This window comes from Scardinius erythrophthalmus, assembly GCF_964197995.2.
Source record: "Scardinius erythrophthalmus genome assembly, chromosome: 19".
NCBI classification, from domain to species: domain Eukaryota; kingdom Metazoa; phylum Chordata; class Actinopteri; order Cypriniformes; family Leuciscidae; genus Scardinius; species Scardinius erythrophthalmus.
In genome coordinates, this window is record NC_138239.1 from 17,253,549 (window position 1) to 17,276,504 (window position 22,956).

Genomic DNA, 22,956 nt, shown 5'->3' on the forward strand with positions numbered 1-22,956 from the left:
ATAAATACATGTATACTTTCCAAAAAAAAAAAAAAAAAAAAAATCAAATGTCACATGTACATACATTTGAATGCAATGTAAATGGTAACAATTAAAATAAAGTACAAACTGTAATATTTTAAGAAAAACATTTATTCTTGAGTATAAATGTGTTTATGTGTACAGTCCTGGTCAGAATTATTGGCACCCTTGGTAAATATGAACAAAGAAGCCTGTGAAAATAAATCTGCATTAATTATTTTGATATTTTATTTAAATTCACAAGATCTCATCATCTATCGTTTTATTGAAGTAAAAGAATTTAAAATGAGGAGAATATCCTCATTCTGGCCACAATTAATGGCACATTTTTATTCAATACTTTTTGCAACCCTACTTTTGCCAAGATGAGCCTGATGAGTTTGTAGAACACCTGACGACAAGAGATCAGAGACCATTCTTCCATAAAGAATCTCTCCAGAACCTTCAAATTTCCAGGTCCATGTTGGTTTCTCTTCTCTTCAGTTTTCTATAGGGTTCAGGTCAGGGGACTGGGATAGCAGAACCTTCATTTTTGTGTTGATTTTGTTGTTTGTTTTGGATAATTGTCCCGATAAAAGATTATAAGCCCATATAAGATTTCTTGCAGAGGCGGTCAAGTTTCGATTTTTTTATTATCTTTTGGTATTTGATAGAATCCATGATGCCATGTATGTAAACAAGATGTCCAGGACAGAAAAATAGGCCCACAATTTCAAAGATCCAGCAGTATATTTAAAGGGATAGTTCACCCAAGAATGAAAATTCTGTCATCACTTACTCAGGCCCTGTCCCAAATGGCACTCTATATGCACTTTCAGTCTTGTGAAAATACAATGGCTGCCACGTACGCATGTCTGTTAAGTCCATGAAACTGTAGTGTGTCCCATTTGTCATTTTAGGTTTCAGAAGGGTCCTTCTGAATGAGGACCCCTTTGTGGTTGATTTGCTCCCTCAATGCACACTTTTGCCGAGCCCGCACTGAAGCGAGCTCCACAGCGGACTTCTTCCCGACAGTCAAAGCAGTCACAAAAGTGCGGACTCGGAGGAAGATAGCAAGTGTTTAGGGTGCTATTTAGGACAGGGCCTCATCCTCAAGTTGTTCCACACCTGTATGAGTTTCTTTGTTCTGCTGAACACAAAAGAAGATATTTTGAAGAATGACAGTTGAGGGTGACATTGACTGCCATTGAAGGAATAAAAATACTATGGAAACCAATGGCTATCGTCAACTGTCTGGTTACCAACATTCTTCAAAATATCTTCTTTTGTGTTCAGCAGAAGAAAGAAACTCATACAGGTTTGGAACAACATGAGGGTGAGTAAATGACCATTTTCATTTTTAAGTGAACTATCCCTTAACTTTGGGCATTGGGTACTTTTTATTCCTGTGCGCACCAAACCCATCAGGTGTGATTTTTTTTAGTTTCATCTGACCACAGAACCCGTTCCTGTTTGAATTTCCCGTAGTGTCTGACAACTGAATATGCTGGAGTTTGTTTTAGGATGAGAGCGGAGGTTTTTTATTTATTTTTAAACCCTCCCAAACAACATGTGGTGATGTAGGGGCTGTTTGAAATTATTTTAGGCTTTCTGAAACCAAGACTCAACTAATCTCTGCAATTCTCCAACTTTGATCCTTGGAGAGTCTTTGGCCACTCAAACTCTCCTCCTTGCCCCACATTAAGACAACGTAGACATGCGTCCTCTTCCAGGCAAATTCGTAACATCTTAAGTTGATTGGAACTTCTTAATTATTGCCCTGATGGTTGCGAAATTTCAAATTTTGCTGCACATCAGAACTATATTACTCATATTGATGGATGATTAAGGGAATTTGGCCTTTGTGTTTCCTCATATTTATACTCCTGTGAAACAAGAAGTCATGGCTAAACAATTTCATGTTCCTAGTCACCCTGGTGTGCTAAAAAATATAAATATGAATGGGAATATACATCAGAGATATTTCACTCATAATAAATTATATGTGTGCCAATAATTGTGGCCAATGAGTTTTGGAGAAAAACATTTATTTCATAATGTGATTTCCCCCCCACTTTCAATTGTTTTACTTATCTAAATCTTCGATTTTTGAATGAAAGATCAAAAGGATAAACAATGCAGATTTATTTTCATAGCCATCTTTGTTCATATAAGGGTGCCAATAATTCAGCCCACGACTCTATATTTGACAAAAATAACACCATTCAGTTGCATTTGATCTTTTTTCCACCTTGGTTTAATGTGTTAAATCTCATAAAAGTGTTTCACATTTGAAACAAAATATTGGCTTTATACAGTCTGTAAAACTCAAATTATTTTACACTATATACAAGACATGTGCATCACATTACATAAGAGAATGATGCTGTAGTGGACATGGAGTAGTTTGACACACGCTCTGTACTCAAAGCATCCAATATCACATTTGTGACTCTTTCAAACATACAGAGTAAAGGTTACTGGAGATTAGGCTCAGACACGGTTTCATTCAAGATCAGGATCAAAATCAGGATCATGGACCATGTGACAAGACCAGGGTTTCAAACTGCTGTTAGGGAGATACTCTATTTGAAGTAGTGTTTTCTTCTTTATAATGGTTTTAAATGCATGTTAGAGGTAGAGCCGACATGCTAAATTTGCACATTCAACAAAACAAAACATGATTTAGTTATTTTGAAAAAAAAAAAAAGGAACAGATAGTATTCAGATATGACACCATACAAACTGATGCTAGAAAGCTTCACAGACAGCTACATTCTAGAAAGAGCTCTTTTTCTGACTTCCCCTTTCATATTTACACATACTGCATTCATAAGACATTGTTATCTCTAATCGGTTTTCAGTGAGCCTGATAAATAGGTTTTCTTTGTCTGTTATACTCTACTATTGACATCACAGGCTGTAAGTGCGCAGTCACTCATTAACACACACGGCACGCTGAGAAAAGCAAACGTATTGTGCAAACCTTCAATAACAGTGCTTGGTAATGAAAATATGACACTTGGTTTTTCTGCATAAATAATGAAATATAAAATCTCTAAAATCACTCTATTCTCATTAAGTGGCTCATGATGATACTAAACATGATGCTGTTACAGTATAGGGCAGCAAATATATATAATTTAATTATTCAATGCTTAATCCACCAAGGCTGTGCTAACAAAAATGGTTCATAATTTATAAAACAATAGAAACAACAACTCTAATGTTCCACTTTCTGTTCCTGTGCTGATAATAATGAAATATGGAGCTATATACTGTGTGCAAAATCCAGTCATTTAAATAGAAATTGTGATCGCCAAATTCTCGTAAGCCAAAATATTTCCAGACGCAGATTTCGCATTGGGTTCAAGTTGGTCACATAAATTCCCCACATCGACCAGCAGAAAGCTGTTTGGTTTCAAAGTGACTTCTGTATGAGCAGTGCTTCATGGATCCCTACATTTGACAAAGGATCTTTTTACTCACAAAATTTTGCTAATATTACTGCACTTTTGAGAGAAAAAGTGTCGCCATAAATTTGAATGAAGAGAAAGAGGTGAAGGAGGAGGAAAAAACAGTGAGTTGGTTCGATTTACAGGTGCTGTGCCGAATTCTGTGACTCTCTGAATTCTGTGACCGTAGTAGCTGCTGTATTGAGCTAATCCTAACCTTAACATCACTACATTATGTGTACGGTCACATAATTAGGTGGGTCACAGAATTCGGAATTACACGGGTTCACACAAAGCGCATTTTGGCGTTCCACTGGACTGCTTTTAAATCGTTTTTCAATGTAAACAATTGTGAAATGTATAATGACACAGAGAAGAGCTGTTTACAGGGCTGCGTCATTGCAGTACTGAAAGCTACGAAGCCAACAAGATGGTACGACACCTGCAAATCATGCCAGATATAAAAGCCAGGTAATTTGTTTCCTCTTTTAGACAACTGTTGTACTAGACTTCTGTGTTTTTACATTAGTTATTAAAGTCATACAGATCTGATGGTCGTGTATCAAGGTGTGTATTGAAATGCATCTATAGTATGGTTATGCAGTTTGCCAGTACCAACAAAATTAGATTTGACCATTATTAGATTTGTTAATGTTACCGTTACATGCTATGCGTATCTATAACGCATTTTAAACGGTCTACCTACGTCTGCTTGTGCTGCGTTCACACCATGTCGTAATAGAGTGGTGCAGGTATGACATCACTTTGAAGGTCAAAACATAGTACGAGTTAGCATTTTAGCATCGTCCCAAAAGTCAATGGGTTTTTTGAATGGGGTTTTGGTTAAATGGCTGAAATAAGGTTTTAATTCTGCGACATAAAATACATCAGTAATACCCCACTTGTGATTATTTGAAGCTGTAACGTTGAGTACTACAGAGGCTGTCGAAAGGTCATCACGCTGAAAAGGTAAGCTCAATCCGCTTTTACAGCATCGTTATGCTTATAATGTTATGCCAAAAGTGTTGTTGGTAGCTTAGTGATGGTGACACTGAAATCGTGGGACCGTGGTGTACTGCGTTTATAGCCTACATTTAGCTTTTTACTTCTGGTGACTGCATTTAGGCTTCAAAATTCATAAAAAGTTGTGTTCATCTGTTTGTGTTCATGTGTAAGTATCATAAACTTTTGTTGATCACAGAACTTTTTTTTTTTTTTTTGCGATAATCCAAAAGCCTATGGAAAAATCCTACTGGATTTTTGTCGAGGGAGCCAGTGTGATGCTAACAGCCGGTTGGCCTAAAAAGTGACGTCATACCCGCACCACTCTATTGGGGTTATGCGTAACAAACTTTCATATTCTGTAAAACAGGTCGCATCAGTTCCGGTTCAGCTCTTTTGTATATGCTTCACAAAAATATAGAGCTGTTTTTACTGAAGATGCCTTCAAAGGAGCGAGCAAAGATGAGTATAACTAATGTCCATCGCATTTGCAAATTGATATCAAAAAGCTTATTTATTTATTCAGATATTAAAATTGAATTAACCGTCAACATTAAAAATAACTAGCTAGGTTAGCTGATTACTTAACTGAAAGTCCATTGATATCGCTGTCAGTTCACTTTCTTCGACAAGCGGATGCGACGAGACCTGTTTTCCTGTTTGTTCATGAGACATTACATTCGACATGAGCCTTTTACCGTAATTTCAAATCAAAGCTGTTCTGGAATTATGCGTTTCTATGGCAACACCATTGACTAATTACAAGTTCTACGAGTACGTAATTACGGTAATTACGACATGGTGTGAACGCACCTTTGTACTAAGTATCGATTTTGTATCAATACGAGGTTCCAGGGGCTGGTATCACACTGAACCAAAAATATGTAGTGTTTTATTTCAGCTATCTTTGTGTAAGTTTTTCAGTAGTGTTGTGTTCCGTAGTTTAAAAATGAAAATGAGGTGTATAAGTCTCAGGAATATGACTTTTGTTGCGTGCATTACGTAGTGTGTGTTAAGGCAGTGTGTTTTCAGAAGCTGTTCTCGTGGCCTGCGAGGATGTACAGATTACTTTGAGCCGTGGGGTCTTCCGTCGGTTTGCTTTCCAACACCACCACTCTGAGAAAGACAGAAATGTTTGTGAGAACCGGACTCTGACTGTGGCTCTTCTGTGATACAGTGTAAGTGTTGGTGAGCTCTCACCTGTCTGCACCCAGCAGCCTGTAGGTTCGTGAGTTATCAGCGATCTCCTGAGTAATCTAAAGCAGAGAACATCAGTTACCAACTACACACATTTTGTCTAAAGGTTCGGTCACATTTATCGTTGGTCTGCGAAAAATTGTGGCCAAAATCCTGTCATTGTTTCGCATGTGGGTGAAATGTTCTTCGCACAGATTTTGCTCAGGTTCAAGTTGGTTACGTGAATTTGCCGCATTGACCAACAGAAAGCTGTTTGGTTTGGTAGTGACTTCATGAATTGCTCAACTGTTGACGATGGACAATAGCCTTTTTTTTTGCCCACAAAATTTTGCTAATGTGACCGCACCTTAAATCTAAGAGCACTGGATACCAGCTATGAATGTATAATCTAGTTCAGTGGTTCTCAACTGGTGTGTCACGATGCTATGCGCATGAAACCATCAAAATCACTGTTGTATGTTTTGGGCGCCACTTGATGTCAGCTGTAAATCTGGGTCCTGAAGCAAAACTAGTTGAGAACCACTGAGTAAAAAGTTCACAGGCATAACACACCTCACTGTTTTTAAAGCTTCGCCCCTGCATTCCATGCTTCCAGAACGCCAAAACACTGTCCTGCAGACACACTTGAAAAAAGACAAATAAATGATTATTAATCAAAGCACACAATGAATTCTCCCATCCGTCTTGATTTAATGTAACGTAATTTAAAACTTAATTGAGTTCTTACCTATTGCCTCAATCTGGAAGTTAAAGGTAAGTTCAGTTGACAACTTCCTGTTGGATTTTAACCTGCCCTGTAAATTCACCAACTTTATACACCCTGCAAAATACACAGTAGAAACATTATAATGTAGTAATGACTTCCCAGAGATGGAACTGAGCTTGTGCAAATGCTTGTTTGAACATGAATCTGTGACACAAGTGCTGACAAATGTCGAGAGAAAAAAATCCTGTGTGAACTCAGAAAGCAATATCAGGCTAATGTACATGTGGTTTTATCACACTGTGCCTAAAATTAACCCATTAATTTAATGGTGAACAAAAAATAAGTTTCCTATTATATTTAAATTTAATATTATTTTAGAAGTAAATATTTCACAAATACTATTATATTATTTATTATAATACAAGCATATATTTTATTTACTTACGATCTAAACACACAAGGACAGTGTCTCTCTCCAGCTGAGTCACATGAATGACACATGTCTGAGGTGTTTCTGGAAACACAAAACACAACAAGGGTTCATACAAGACCCAAGAGCAACACTCTAAAAGCGCCAAACATGTTTTAAGCAATCCAATCCAAACCAAAAAAATCATTCTGTTTTGAACACAGCGAGACTCTGAAAAACTGACCGGGCTCTGTGAACGCTGGGGTGGCCGCATTGGGATCAACAGTGCCAAATGTGACCACCTGATCAGGGTGGCTTCCTTTACTGACTGCCACACAAACCAGTGGATAATGCTGCTCAGGAACCACCAACATCTCAAAGACTTCTAATGGACACGGCAGGGTGAGGTCTATGCTCTGGACAGACACAAATACACAGGATTATACTAGATAGATTTATAGATAGATTAACATTGTGTTTCTTAATATTTCACTTACCTTTATGAGCATGAAGCGCTGCATGGCTTCCACCCATTCCAACAGCATTACACTGGACTGGAAAGCTCCACATAAGTACTTATGACCCGTGTATGGGTTTCGCACTATAGATACACATACAGAAGCATGTTGACTGTATCTGTGCAAAGAATATTTACTATTTATGTGCAAATCCTAAAAAATGTGCAGTGTTCTGATCATATAATTTGGTAGGCATTTCAACACAAAACATAAGAATGCATTTATACTGACCTACACAGCATTTCTGGCAACCCCTTGTATCTGGGATTTTATTGGACACGGTAAACTTTCTGCAAAATGACGAGATTTCATAGGATGTGCATTTAACAAATATGTAAATTAAATTATGAGTTTTATCAGAAAAAATTCCTACACAAAAAAAAAAAAGATTTGAAATGGATTAGTCTGAATCATACCGTGGGATTATTTTGTCAGGGAGTTTATGCGTTGGTATGGCAACGGGTAACTTCTGCATCTGTCGAGCTTGCTCAAAGAGCCCCGCCAGGTTGTAAGAGTACAGCTGCGATGCTTTACCTGTGGAACGCACACACATATGAGCATAGAATTACATTATGGTAAAGTTAAAACATTAACATATCCTTCAAAAGCATGTAAATCTTTTCCTTATTGGTTTTATCTCACCTGATATAGAAAGCAGCCAGTTATTCATTACATACACCCATGTACACCTCCGTGGAACCAGCTGCATGTAATCAAACAAAAATAAAAATAAATAAATAATCCCATTTAATATATTATTATCAAAATTCAATGTCGGTTCTTCATGATTAAATAAACTCTCATCACTTTTTAGAGTAAATGCATAAATATTGATTATATATTTGTATATTATTAATCAATGTATATTACTATACACACACACACACACACACACACACACACACACACACACACACACACACACACACACACACACATATATATATTATATATATATATATATATTTACACTGATGAGCCAAAACTTCATGCCCATGGTCATAATGTTTTGGCTCATTTGGATCATTGGTGTGTGTATATATATATATTCAAAATGCAAAAACCTTTTTACCTATATAGCCATCTAAGTTATTCCTGACCTGTTCCATGGAGCTCTCATGAATTTCATTCAGATTGAGGGTATAAATTCCTTCCTCAGCACCAAAAATCAGATACTGGTCTGAAAATGAGTCACAAGAAAATCTCATAAAAGTGACAAAACCCATAATTATGATAATGATGTAAGAAGCATTTGATTTGAGAATGCCTGAGCTCTGCATGTGCTGTTTCTCACCCCTGGTGTTTGGGTTTATCCATGAACAGGCACAGTGAATCTTCAGGGGACAGCCATTGAACACTTTAGAGAAACAAGCTCCCATCTGCAGAGCAGAAAGAAAGATCAACATCATGGCAGCAGGGCTGAGTTGGAATGGTCCAAATGTACTGTAGTTGCTATTACATTTGTGTTAGTCGATACCTTCAATGTCTTTCAATATTTGTGTGTATGAAAGAGATATAGCAAGAAAATGAGTGAAAGATGAATGACTCACATGTACTTGAGGGGTTGGTGGGAGGCCATTACTAAACGGTAGCTACAAAGAGAGAAAGAGATAAAGTCTGTAAGATGCTATCACAGTTTACAAGAGCAGAATATGTTTTATTAAACAATTTCTTCCCTTGTTTAATCAGGGAATCGTAATTACTAGGCAATAACTGTTAATTCCACACACTCTGACAAAATATACCACATCTATCTCCTCCACAGCACAGACATTGCAGTTTCATAAATTAAGTCTGGGGTTTAGAACAACCCTAATTATAACAATAACACAATGAAAGAGGCAGAGATATTTCCCTTGCTCGGCATTTGAACCATTTTGATGAATTTCTGTTATGCTTTTGAACAAAATTAGAATTAAGAAAGTAATAATAATTTAAAAAAAAAAAGGAAAATTGTATATATCAAAAAATATAAACGTTTCAATATAACCATAAGGAGATTAATCGCACCTTTAGACTAGATGAGGGAAGGGAGGCCAGTTTTTCTTTCTCTCCATTCTCCTGAACAGAAACTCCATTACCTGCACATAAACACTCACATTGTATCATCTGTCCTTTGAAAGCTGAAATCACATTCAAGGAACAGAGACACACCTATGTAAATTAGGCTCATTATAGAGGCACCCCTATTTAAAAAACAAGCTATTTAGCTGTTTTTGGCTGCACTGTCACTGCCTGCAGAAAGCAAGTGGTAAAAAAAAAGAATTTGCGTACATTTTCTATTAATGCAGTGGTAATTCATCAAATGATCAAATAATGGAGAAGAGAATCATAACTGGGCATTTATCCAGAAGCTCGATTAAACACACTTTCTGCATTTTACAGAGCTGATTCAGCATGGGCACGTTTGTTACCTTACTTGCATAATCCATTAAATTAACTGTTAATGAGTTGTAAAACAACACCTTCTAACTACTAAGTCACATTAAGTAGCTCTCAACTAAACTACGGTAAAGCTACAGCTATCTATGTTGTTAACTAAAGCCAAAATGACACAAGGAACAGGAAGACTGGCTGTCTACCAATCACAAGAGGGCACGCTCAAGTGGGCGGTGCTTAGCTTACTTTGTTCTTCCTGTTGTTCAGCATGAAGCCATTCCCAGAACCTATAAATCCCATCATCCCCTGCTGGCTCTGTCTGAGCGTGCTCAGATGGTTTGTTACCTAGACTACTACGCCTGTGTGGGGGCAGGCGAGGAGGTGGCGGTCTGGGGGGCACATAGGAAGCAGGCCGAACAGGAGGGGTGGAGCTCCCAGAAGCTGGACAACGTTTAATGGTCCCTTCTCCGGTATTGTCCTCTGAGACGGTACTGTTCTGTGCGGGAGACAGAACCTTCGGCTAAGAAGTGATAAAGAGAAAGAGTGTGAGTTACACATTCTGTCAAAAGTCTGTGGGATAGAGAAGTGTATGTATATCTTTTACCTTGGGTGGCAGAGGAGGTGGTACTTTCGGTCTCATGGTTGAAGTGGAGTTACAGCTGTAGGCACAGACACACACGAGCATATTGTAATGACTTATAGTCATACTGCTAAACAAGATATGGTAACACAAAAGAAGGACGCAAGGACCAATGGCACAGTTTCTTTGGACAGTGGAAAACGCATACAGGGAAACAATCAGATGAAGAAAGAGACCATATACAACGTCAAAAACAGTAAAGAATTATAACCGGCAAGCAAGAAATGGTCATGTGGACACAAGACACACAAACATAGTGCTAAATATGCTCAAGTCTAATCTACCTAATCCAGAGCAGAATATTTTGAACTTCTTAGAGTTTACTCTTTCAATCCTTCAAACTGATGGAAAACAAAAGTGTTTCTGTATGTCTTGCGCTCATCGCCAACTTATTAAACAAACCAAAACAAATGTCTGATCAAATTCCATGACTGAAACACAAATCAGAATCAACACACAACATACACAAATAATTCATTATAGTAGATTTTTATAAACAGATTTTGTGAGTAGAAAATGTGAGTGGTGCTTGTCCCTGCAAAACTCATTGCCACAATGCTAGGGTGTTCTGGTGGTTGCCAGGGTGTTGCTATGTGATTGATAGGAGGTTGTTTACTGTCCCGAGTCAAAAAAAGCCCAGTCCTAAATCTTTATAATACTCGGGTTCCTCCTTCAAAGTAAATCTTAGGATGTTTTTTTTTTGCCCATTTTGTCATCTGGCAGAAAGTCTTATAGTGTAGAAAAACAGAAATTGTGATCGTCTCCCCTATTGTGACGTATATCAGAGTTAAACAGCTTAACAAATGAGCAAAAATGGAAGGCGTGACTTGATTTTGTCCATCAGGAATTGATTGGATTGTTGTTTTTGTTGCCAGGGGGAGGGCAAGTTCATGTTTTTGATTAATGATTATGAATGCACATGACTAAAAAAAATAATGTGCATGGATAAATTGCAATATTCCATTAAAAAAAAAAAAATTGTCAATTTTGGTGATGTTAATATATGTCCAAGCATCTAATAAAGCAAAATGCAAGTGTCTTGGCTTACCATAAACTCTCATACTATAAATGAACTTACAAACACAAATGCATATTTTCACAAGGATCATGCATCTGAGCACCAGCAAGCAACTTAAAACCAGACACACTACAAAACAAACCGAGCACATCCTTCAATCTCACATCCAGTTGACACTAACAGACAGGAAGTCACGGATGATCACAGGTGTTTTCGATAACATTACATCTTCCTCTCACTTACTGCAAATCATCACCTTCATCCTCCTCCTCATCCTCTAAATGTGTCACATGACCCCTGAGAGAGATGAAGAGGGTGAGGCTAAGAAGGTAAAGCAGCCAGAGAAGAATGCAGAGAACACACACACACACACACACACACACTCAGCAGTAAGAGCTTCTCAGTGCCAAGCAGAGATGAGACTGCAGAGGTGATTAGTTTGCAAAGCAGGTTGGCTGACCAATCAAAAGTGACAGAGGGAGTACCTTTGATTGAGCTCCTCAGCAACAGATTTTAATAGACTCCTGAAAAACAATGAATAAAAGACAGAACTTGTTTTTTACATATATATATACACTGTGTAATACTGTTATATATATATAATATATATATATATAAACATACACACACACATATATATTATATATATATATATATATATATATATATATATATATACACACACACACACACACACACACACACACATGCACAGACATATTAGTAAACTGAGATGTGTTGCAACACCAAATTGACAAGTGACTAGTCAACTAGTCATCCAACAACAAAACTAGTTGATTAGTGTGGTGACAGGTTGTAGACTTTCTCTTAATTCTTTATATATTATTAGCTTTGTTGCTTTAAAGGTGCTGTATGTAACTTTTTTTATAAAATGAATCCTTTTTTTATTGCCCGTCTGTGAAGGGGTTGTAATCACACATTACATTGATCCACTTTTCGTGTTTTGCTATTACCTCTGAAGGCCAGTATTCCTATTTTTATGTGAAGTCTCCGGGTCGGATTTTCTGCGAAATCCACCGGATGTGACGTGCATGCGCGCTCCCGAGCCTACAGTCTATTGCAACTGCACTGCAGCTAACGACATGGAGTCTGATAACACCAAAAAACGACCTGCCTCCAGCACAACACAGACTCCAACACAAACTCCAAAAAAAAAAAATATATATATATATATATATATATATATATTATCTGCTGAAGCTCGTCAGGCCAAACGTCAATCGGATCGACTCAGGACGAAAACACGGATCAACATCGGCAGAGCGTTTGAATTGTGGAGAGACCTCCGTTTTGAAATAGCAAGGTAAAATATAACATACATAAGACATGAAATGAATACAAAAGACTGTTCCATGATAACAAAAAGCAGGTGCTTTAGGATGTAACTTTTATTTTATGTTCTAGATCTACTGTCTAACGTCACTCATCCCACTACTATCATATTGTTTATAATACACATTTCCAGACATGTTCAGTACAGTAATATTACTTACTGTCTTATTGTTACACTGAAATTGTCCAGTCTAGTTGACTAACCGTTTTCGTTTTCATTCATTGACCTTATATTGACATTGCTGATTGTGAAAGATACACAAATAGTTAGTAAAATAATGCTAGATAACACCACATGTCGGCAAAATACAGTCAATGTAACGTTATCATGGTACGAGCATGGAGCATTAGTTCTACGTCAAGCTGATAAAAGTAGCCTATTATGGTAATGTTGCAGTGGGAGTTTACATGAGTTTCCAGCATGTTGTGTGATGCTTTCTCCGTTGTGTTGAAAAGTGTGGCCGCCGGTAGTGAGTTCGCGCTCTTGAGTTTGAGCACGCGCACGAGCACTGTTGTTGCAATCTGAAACATCACCGCTAGAGGCCGCTGGATCCTACATACAGCACCTTTAAATTAAACTAGAGATGAGTCATGATGGATGACTAGTTGGCCAACAACTGATTAGTGAGCCTGGCTAGTTTTAGACGTTTCTTTATTTTTTAAAGAATTAATTTATCAGTTAACTAAATTAGTTAACATGAAGTAATAATGAACTGCACTTCTACAGCATTTACTAATCTTTGATAATGTTAATTTCAACATTTACTAATACATTATAAAAATCAAAAGTTGTATTTGTTAAAATTAGTTAATGCACTGGTAAGTAACAAACAAACAATGAACAGATGTATTTTTCTTAACTAACGTTAACAAAGATAAAAAAAAATACAGTAACAAATGTATTGCTCATAGTTAGTTCATAATATATTAACTAATGTTAACAAATTAAAACCTTATTGCAAACGGTTACCATTTATTTACAATTTTGTTATTCTAAACTAGGGATTGGTCACAATGGTTGCATAATCAACTAGTAACCAACAACCAAGTTGATTAGTCAGGTAGACTAGTTTTAGACAATTTCAGTTCTTGTTATTTTAATCTATCAACTGACTAATTGATCAATGAGGACGACTAGTTTTAGACTATTCCTTATTCATTCATTGATTTTTTAGATAGACTCGCAAATAAAGAATAAAACACACTCACTTGTTATTTCCCAGAATGCTTTGGGGCTCTAATGGTAGATCCTAGATGAATCAAAAAGACAGTCAGACGAGTAATCCAAACAAACAGACTAAACAACAATAAACCAATGGCAAAGTGTCACAAACCATCTCATGATGCGGTTCGGTCTCCTTCCTCAGAGGTGGATCGAACTTCACCTTATCAACTAGAAGAGGATACAAAGACTTCAGATTTCTTTTTGTGCTTATAAGTATTCTGAGAATTCTTGTGTTTATTTCGGTTCAGTGAGTCAAGGGCTGCTTGACACATGACTTACAGTTAATCTCAGACAGAGTCTTTCCGTCTCGTGAGCTCCTGCTAGTTGAGCGGATTCGATGTGGAACAGACACGGGAGACTGCAAACAAAGGGACCACAAGTTAGTTTTCAAACTTGAAAGCTAAAAAGCCTTAGTTATATACACACCTTTTCTGAATATCTGTTACAAGACCCTAATCTTTCCTCAAGGCAACACCGCAAGCCACTGCAGTTACGTGTTAAAACCAATAAACTCACATGCGTTCATATACACACACAATCGCATATGCACACTGCAGCATGGGTAACCTGACACACTTGTACCTGGCAGCTGGCAGAGCCAACTGACTGCCCTCACTTAGGATCTACATCTAAAGAAACAACCAATTAGAAAGCAGTGCTTCAGTTTAAAGCCCTGACATGGTTTCCCAATGTTTAAAATGTAAAGAAAGAGTCAGATATATGGAATTACCTCTGGGTCAATGTCATCCTCTTCTGCATCACTCTGTGTACTGTGGTCAGGGTTGTTGGCTTTGTCCAGTAGCTCAATGGCAAGAGTCCGGCTAAGCGGCTGGGTAACAAACGGGTGCTGCAAAAACAGAAGTGATGCAATGAAACATTATTGAACAATGGTGGATCAATGGAGCCAATCATATATGTTCTCTGAAGGAAGGGCAGATCTTACCTGCAGTAGTTTGTCAGCCGTTGGTCTCTTCTTGGGATTTTTGGTCAAAGCCATTTTCACAAAGTGATGGAAATTATTTGTCCTTCATGAACCAAAACAAACCAGATGAGAATGAAAATTTTCAAAAATGTATCTAACATTTGAATAAACCTAAGTTTGCCGTTACAGTAACAAGCGTAGAATTGAAATAGGGAGGGTTTAAAATAATTTTTTTCAGCGGTTTTCTGCTTTTTAAAAGCAGCCGTTTTCACAAAAACATTAAGCAGCAAACTTTGATAATACAAAGTTTCCTGGGCCCAGTTGTTCAAAAAGTTTAATCTGGATCAGAATGATCTGGATTTGGAAATCCTATGTTTTGTTATTCAGGATCAGGTAACCCATCTTACTTTTGTGCCGGTTTTTCAAAGCAAAATTGGATTGAATCACCCTGATCCAGATACACACTTTTTCAGATTACCAAATCTGGATTACTATTGCTCTTCGGAGCCCCTAAAGGGACATGGTGATGGAAAAATATGAGATGGGGGGAAAAAAATATTTCAATGCTTTTGCTTTCTCTCAGAAAAGTTTGCGTAGCATTCACACGAGAAAATGTGTTCACTCGCAAAAAACTTTTGACAGGTTCATCTCTTATGACTTTGTGCCAATGTTGATTACAAACAGTAATAAAAAAAAATTAAAAAAAACTTATCATTTTTTAAACTTTTGTTTGATATTTACAACTGTTAGGGGATTATTTTATGGCGTCAAATGATTTTTTTTACTTTACTGTAGGCTCCCGAAAGACTACTTGTAATTTATTACTTTAACAGTAAACTAATTTAAAATCCACCCTTTTGATGGGATCAGAATAATCCTAATTTTTTTTAAAAGGTTTCAAAGGTATCCCAATCTTACTAAAAAGTTTGGAATACAAACTGATGATTTGATCCAGATCAAAACCAAGATTGGATTTTGTGATCTAATCTGATTTCAGAATCGTGTTTTTTTTTTTTCTTTAAAATTTCTTTTACATTTTCAAGGTTTGATCCAATCCGATTGCCAAAATCCGGTCAGATTACTTTTGAACAACTGGGCCGAGAGCATCAAATCAGAATGATTTCTGAAGGACACTAAAAATTCAGCTTTGCCATCACAGTAATAAATAACATTTTAAAATATGTTAAAATTAAAAAATTATATTTCACAATATTATTGTTTTTTAAGCCTTGGTGACCATAACAGACTTACATTAAAAAAAAAAATTAAATGTAAAACATTTTTTTTACCAACTCCCCACTTTTAACGGTAGTGTATTTTGTTTTTCTCATTCGATTTTGAACTGTACTTATGAATCATTTAGAAATACTTACCACTTAACTTTGTCTTTCAGCTTAGGTGGTTGGAAACTGCTCTTGGTCATTAGGAAGAGTGCTCTAAAGGGGAAACGCAACAGAGAGGACCAAAGTAAGACAAATGTGGAAAAGAGGGAGAACACAGGAGTGTCGTCATACTACGGGTGACCTGTGTAATATATATTAACTATGAAACGATGCAATTAATTTAGCAGAATCGGACATCCATTGTGCAGCAATGGACTGCCCATGATGGAGGAAACTGGACACACACCTCATGGGGTGCAAGTCGAACATTGGCGGCTCCAACTCTGCCAGCTCAATAGCTGTGATGCCCACGGCCCAAATATCGCACAGCTGATTGTAGCCCCCTTTCCTCTCGACTGCGGCCACCTCAGGCGCCATCCTACAGAGTAAGACACATAAAGAAAGAAATGATATACATGTGACTACAGTGCTGACTAGAATCAATCTATTAAAAAAATCCTAACACATAAGAGACAAAAGAGGACTGACATACCAATATGGAGTTCCGATGAAGGACTTTCTTTTTGCTAAAGTGGCTGATATCTGAGCCGAAACTCCAAAATCAGCTGGAGAGAGACAAACGGAAGGTGTGAGAGAGGAATTCAGTGGTTCTGTTTTAAATGAAAAACCGCCAAGTCATTCATGTAAAGTGTTTTTATTACCTAGCTTAACGTAGCCATTGTCCGTCAACAGAATATTTGCGCCCTACAAAACAAGAGTAGAAACACAGTGAGCGATTTTGAAAGATAATAAATCAAGTTCATTTGATTCAGACTAATTCATTAATGAATAATTTGTGAACCAGTTCGACCAATTTATCGAACAAAACCATCTTAAGAGAACAATTCACTCAAGTTTTACTCTACACAAAAGCAATTACTGGCCAATGAAATATTTTAGAGTATATTCACTATAAAAAATGTCAATAGCATTTTCCCCAAAAAACACAATTTATCTTAGTTATTTTTGCATGATAACATCAGTCGAGTCATGATTGAAAATTATGTCAACACTGTGAAATTTAATTATATTTGAAAGTCCAGTTTGTACCTTTATATCTCTGTGGATCTTGCCTTTGTTATGGAGATAGTAAACACCCTGACATGAAAACAGAAACCCACATTAATCATTCAAAATTGTCACACAATACATTTTACGCATCAGTAAATGTGTGCATATACCTGCAGGGTCTCCCGACATACATACGCAATCTGGGATTCTGACAACGGCCCGGTAACTGAAGATACAGATATACATCTATATGAGTGAACAGCTCAACATGATAAATGCATTAAAATCTCCCGTTTTGGAATCGGCAACAATAGTTACCATGGTATATATCCTGGAGAGAGCCCCCACCACAGTATTCCATGCTGATCCATAATTTATCTCTCCTGAAACAGGGATATTAAGAAGACATCAATTATCAAGCCTTATCAGACCATTTCTGGCCTTAACAGCTTAAAAGAGGTGCATGTTGGGTTGAGACGTGTACTTCAACAGGTAGGGAAAAATATCAACAATTAATAAAAAGAGAGAAACAGAATATACACTACCGTTCAAAGGTTTGGGCTCTGTACGATTTTTTTGTTTTTGAAAGAAGTCTCAAATGCTCATCAAGGCTGAATTTATTTGAAGAAAAATACAGTAAAAACAGTAATATTGTGAAATATTTTCACAATTTTAAATAACTGTTTTCTATTTTAATATATTTTAAAATGTAATTTATTCCTGTGATGGCAAAGCTGAATTTTCAGCATCAGTCTTCAGTGTCACATAATCCTTATATGCTGATTTGCTGCTCAAGAAACAGGTTTTAGGATTCTTTGAAATTGAAATCTTTTGTAACATTAGAAATGTCTTTACTGTAATCTTTGATCAAATTAATGTGTCCTTGCTGAATAAAAGTATAATTTTTTTTTCAGAAAACAAAACAAAAAAACAAATCACACTGACTCCAAAATTTTAAACGGTAGTGTAATGCTAGTAAAACAGTTAATTGCACAAAAAAAAAAAACCCTGCTGACGAACAACCAGTCTGCCCCTGTATTAGATTATACAATGATTAAAACATAAGGGCGTTTGATTGCATGTGTGTACATGTACCTGAGGTAACTGCCAAAATATGCAACGATGTTTGAGTGTTTACAATCTTTCATCATAATAATCTCCTGCTGCACCACGTCAAAGTCCTCTCCTGCAAATCAATTCACAAAATAATTCAGTAAAAAAGCAAGCTGAAGCAATGTTGCAAACAGACTTAAATATGAAAACAGTTCCATGTTGGAAACAGAATGGAATGGAAAACTGAATTCTGTGCTAAAAGGTGAGTGATCACACTGCCTCTATTTACAATGCATGCACAATCACACCATTACAATGCACGAACACACCATACTTGTAATATTTAACTATTCAAGTATAGATGGATAGTGATAGGGCACTATGTACCGGTGGTTAAACAGCACTGTGAGTGCAGCAGAGCTGGCTCACCTGGTTCTAGTTTGATGACTTTGATAGCAGCCAGTTCTCCAGTACTGACATTACGAGCCTGGAAAAGAAGAGCATTAGAGCTGTGATTCCATAAGCCCAACAGGTGTACAATAGCACAAGTGCTAATGCCAAATGCTAACTCACTGATCCCAATTGCTCTACTCATTATTATATTATGCATTAGATATAATTATTAGACATGTTGTATGGATCAGACCCACATTTAAAGATCAATCTGCTCCAACAATAAAAGGAGAAGTTCTGCACCATTAGTGGCATCAAACAAGTTTCCGAAACATTCCTCCCATCTACCCTATTTTTGGACATTCAGGCAGTCCCACTTGTTGATTATTGATGATTGCAAAAACAAAAAGCAACATTTAAAGTTAAGTTGTTTGGATTTTTTTGGAAAAATTACCCCTTAAATGGAATACATATCGTTCTCCCTGAACATTAAGCTGGCATTGGAGAAAGTATTTTAATTAGTAGCTAATGCTGAGAGCAAGGTTGCCAGAGGCCGATATAATAAAAAAAAAAAACTATTTAATGACAACAAATGAGATTGTTAAAATAAATTATTATACATGTCTATTTTTAAACATTATATTAATTATTTGAGAGCAGAAATTGTTTCCTATCCAATGACAAGGCTGGCGTAGACTAGAAAACAACAAACTGCTACTCTAATAAATGTTAGTTGACATGAAGGTGCAACGTTACTTATAGAATGTCTAAAGGGAACCATCAAAATAATGTGTAACCATATTAAATGTGTCTTAAATGGACCATGTGACATTGAATACTGGAGTAATGATGCTCAAAAATTCAGCTTTACCATAACAGGAATACATTTTTTTTTAAATATATTAAAATAGAAAATTGGAATATTATTTAACATTTCATTTTATAGTTTAACTGAATTTTTATTAAATAAATGCAGGTTTGGTGAGCATCAGAAAAAAAAATCTTACTGACCCCAAACATTTGAACACTATCATGTGTATATTGGCTATATCAGTTCAAGACTATTTTTCAGGATTTTCTAGAAAACACACAGTATTTTGCATGTTCTCTCACAAGTGAACGCACAAACACACTCACAAAGCCCTCATCTATACAACTGAACTGAGAGACATCTGTCTGCCAAACAGAAGTGAGGATGATGTCATCAGAGACACACAAAGAGAGAGAGATTTTCCAACATTTTATCTTAGTTTTACATGGAATTGCATTCAGCATTCCAAGTAATATGGAACAGAGGCAGCTGAAACGTGTGTATCGATGTTCACAGTGCTGTGATGGCTGTAATAAGTAGGACAAGGAGAACATCAAATAACTTTCACATGCGCACACACAAAATCACACAGGGCCTCTACGATCGCAGTGAGGCATTTCACTGTCCTGTAATAAATAAGCTCAGGGCTGTTTCTACTTTTTATTAAAATAAGTTAATTGATTTATTTAAGCAGAAGGAACATATGTAAACAATCCAATTGAATTACATTGCAATAATCAACCAGATGAATTTGTAAAATTCTCATATAGTCTTCTCTCTATTATTATTTTGCTTGGTGTTTTTTTTTATTCTGGTCCTACATCTCTCCACCTACAACAAGGATCTGATTGAGTGAACGTGTGTGATTAAATGGCATACACCCAACACACACTCTAACTCAAACACACTATAAAAACCCAGGAAGAGGGAACAATTACGAACAAACAGGATGGACATAGTTGTGGGCAAACACACTCACACACTTGCAGTTTAAAGTTCAGCCACTTCCTGTCACCGAAGGAAGTCAGGCACATTTAGTGTTTCTTAAGAACAAGATTGCACTTGCCTTTCCCCTTAGACCCAACACCTTGCAACACCCCTTAGTAGTGACCATCTGCCACTGCACAGTCTCTCTGCAGCATATTGGTCTATTCTTGCCTTTGTTTATGTCACACAGATATATCACATAAAGAGATGCAGGACTTCGAGTTTGACAGCCCTGCTTTGGCTCTCGCTGGTCAAATAGACCTGCTAGGCCCTGTGCATTATGGAAACAAAGATCTCTAGAGCCTTTCAGGATATTACACCATATCCGAGACGCAAAATTGCAACAAAACACAGATACACTGTGGTCCAGCGTAAACACACATCTGTTGTCTCCCGCATTCTGGTTACATTGGTCAGTTAAGTGGCTTCGCCTTAATCCCTAGTGAGCTTCCTACATAGACAGTATTTTTGGGCACCATAGGGGCATTCTGACCGTTTGGAAAGCGTTTATGATGCCCAAAAATGCAGTCTAGGTCGGTAGCTTTCTAAAAATCTGATACCCAGTTGATCTCTACCTTGTACACATCTCCATAGGTTCCGCTCCCGATCCTCTGGATCAGCTCAAAGTCTTCCTGTGGGTTTCTGCGCGATAGATCCAAGCTTAAATTCATTGTGCAAGTCACCGTTTGCGCCCTCCGGTTTATTTACGTGTTCCCGGTGTCAAAAACGGGAGGGGGGTGATGATCGCAGAGACATACAGTAACGGAGGGATATGACGGTCCAGTCCCACCGAACTACAACAACATGGCCTCCTACGCGCATGCGCATTGCAACTGACACACTGGCAAAGTGTCATAGCACACGCACTGAGGATGGAGAGAAATTTGTGCATAATAAGCCAGAAATGGATTGAAAACTTAAGCCACGCTTAAAATGTAACAAAGTAACTTTAATAGATAGCAAATATCAAACGTTAACCAAGTAATATATATATATATATATATATATATATATATATATATATATATATATATATATATATATTTTTTTTTTTTTTTTTTTTTTAGAAAAATTTACCAAGCATACTTTTCCAAGCAACATATTTAAACCAAAATATAACAGTTTTAAAATATAATAGATATAGGCTCGGTTTCACAGACAGGGCTTAGATTAAGCCAGGATATGTTGCTTTCAGCTCAAACATGCATTTTAATCTGGGACTAGCTAAAGATCTGTCTGTGAAACTGTGGGATAGTGTCAATTTTAAACAATAGACCATCCCCGTTTCACAGACAAGGCTTAAGACTAAAAAAAAAAAAAATTGTAAGTGTACTGCATTAGACTAAATTGGGAAGGGTCACAGCACTTGCATAATTGTTGTCCTATTGTTAGTTTAATTGCTTCTATTGCTCTCCTCATTTGTAAATCACTTTGGATAAAAGCGTCTGCTAAAGGATTAAATGTAAATGTAAAATTCATGTTAGATCTGTCTTACATGAAAGCAACTTGCACTGACAAATCTTTAAATATATCAGTGACAATGTTTTGTCTCAAGATGCAGACCAGTAATGTTTTTTTTTCTAAGACACGTTTATAAAAGCTACTTAAAGGAGAACTCCGGTCAGTTTTAACATTGAGCTCATTTTTTTGTACATTTGGAGTGCTGTCAATACAGAGAACAACACCGACAACAACACTCAGCCTACACCGAGTTATTCTATTTTTAAAATTTGCACCCTGTTGACTTCAATGGGGCAAGTACTAAACCTGCTTTTAGCCTCTTAACATCCTTGATGTGTCATTACAAGTGCACAGAAAATGTGAGTGATTCCTTCAGAGTGAACATGAGTGAATCTGACTGCAGTAGATGTGAAAGAAATGTATAAAAATGATGTTATTTAAGCCAGAGCAAATACCTGTGTTTACATCCTGTTTTCGGTTGAAGTCCACAGTAATCGATTGTCGAGTTCACACACATAAGTTTAGTTACCTATGATCACGCGTGTGAACTCGGCAATCGATTACTATGGACTTCGACCGAAAACAGGATGTAAACACAGGTATTTGCACTGGCTTAAATAACATCATTTTTATACATTTCTTTCACATCAACTGCAGTCAGATTCACTCGTGTTCACTCTGAAGGAATCACTCACATTTTCTGTGCACTTGTAATGACACATCAAGGATGTTAAGAGGCTAAAAGCAGGTTTAGTACTTGCCCCATTGAAGTCAACAGGGTGCAAATTTTAAAAATAGAAAAAAATTGGTGTTGCCTACACCGAGTTAGTCGTTGTTCTCTGTATGGACAGCACTCCAAATGTACAAAAAAATGAGCTCAATGTTAAAATTGACCGGAGTTCTCCTTTAAATCGCCTAACTGAACTAGTGCCTAATCCTGGCTTAATCTAAGCCCTGTCTGTGAAACCAGGCCTACAAGTTTGGTAAGAGGAACATGTCAAGGACAGCTGTTATTGTTAACTAAAAAACATTTA

General features: G+C 36.9%; 1 protein-coding gene across 4 annotated transcripts; it reads right to left on the bottom strand.

The window, feature by feature from the left end:
- Nucleotides 1–2,237: 2,237 nt before the first annotated feature.
- On the bottom strand, nt 2,238–21,285 carry map4k3b (mitogen-activated protein kinase kinase kinase kinase 3b). 4 transcript variants are annotated; one of them, XM_081347546.1, is made up of 33 exons: nt 21,037–21,285; nt 18,700–18,757; nt 18,313–18,403; nt 17,536–17,600; nt 17,388–17,443; nt 17,257–17,304; nt 16,869–16,911; nt 16,700–16,772; nt 16,454–16,585; nt 16,198–16,260; nt 14,846–14,927; nt 14,633–14,749; nt 14,182–14,260; nt 14,012–14,070; nt 13,887–13,927; nt 11,810–11,848; nt 11,568–11,621; nt 10,271–10,325; nt 10,012–10,186; nt 9,298–9,368; nt 8,838–8,879; nt 8,582–8,666; nt 8,388–8,467; nt 7,930–7,990; nt 7,704–7,821; nt 7,519–7,577; nt 7,267–7,370; nt 7,014–7,185; nt 6,806–6,874; nt 6,382–6,474; nt 6,207–6,277; nt 5,658–5,713; nt 2,238–5,573 (listed from the first exon to the last, which is right to left on the bottom strand). In XM_081347546.1, exons 1-33 carry the CDS (start codon nt 21,130–21,132, stop codon nt 5,486–5,488), a joined length of 2,595 nt encoding a protein of 864 aa, XP_081203672.1. In that variant the 5' UTR covers nt 21,133–21,285; the 3' UTR covers nt 2,238–5,485. The 4 variants fall into 4 exon arrangements, with proteins under 4 accessions (XP_081203672.1, XP_081203670.1, XP_081203673.1 ...); XM_081347544.1 differs by having other exon boundaries at nt 9,913–10,186; XM_081347547.1 differs by lacking the exon at nt 11,568–11,621.
- Between the last annotated feature and the right edge of the window lie 1,671 nt (nt 21,286–22,956).

Coding starts and splice junctions, on each gene's coding strand:
- map4k3b (XM_081347544.1), bottom strand. CDS start 21,132: ATGAATTTAAGCTTGGATCTATCGCGCAGAAACCCACAGGAAGACTTT. Junction 8,880..9,297: donor TTCCCTCATCTAGTCTAAAG/GTGCGATTAATC, acceptor CTCTCTTTGTAG/CTACCGTTTAGTAATGGCCT. Junction 7,578..7,703: donor CCTGACAAAATAATCCCACG/GTATGATTCAGA, acceptor GTCATTTTGCAG/AAAGTTTACCGTGTCCAATA.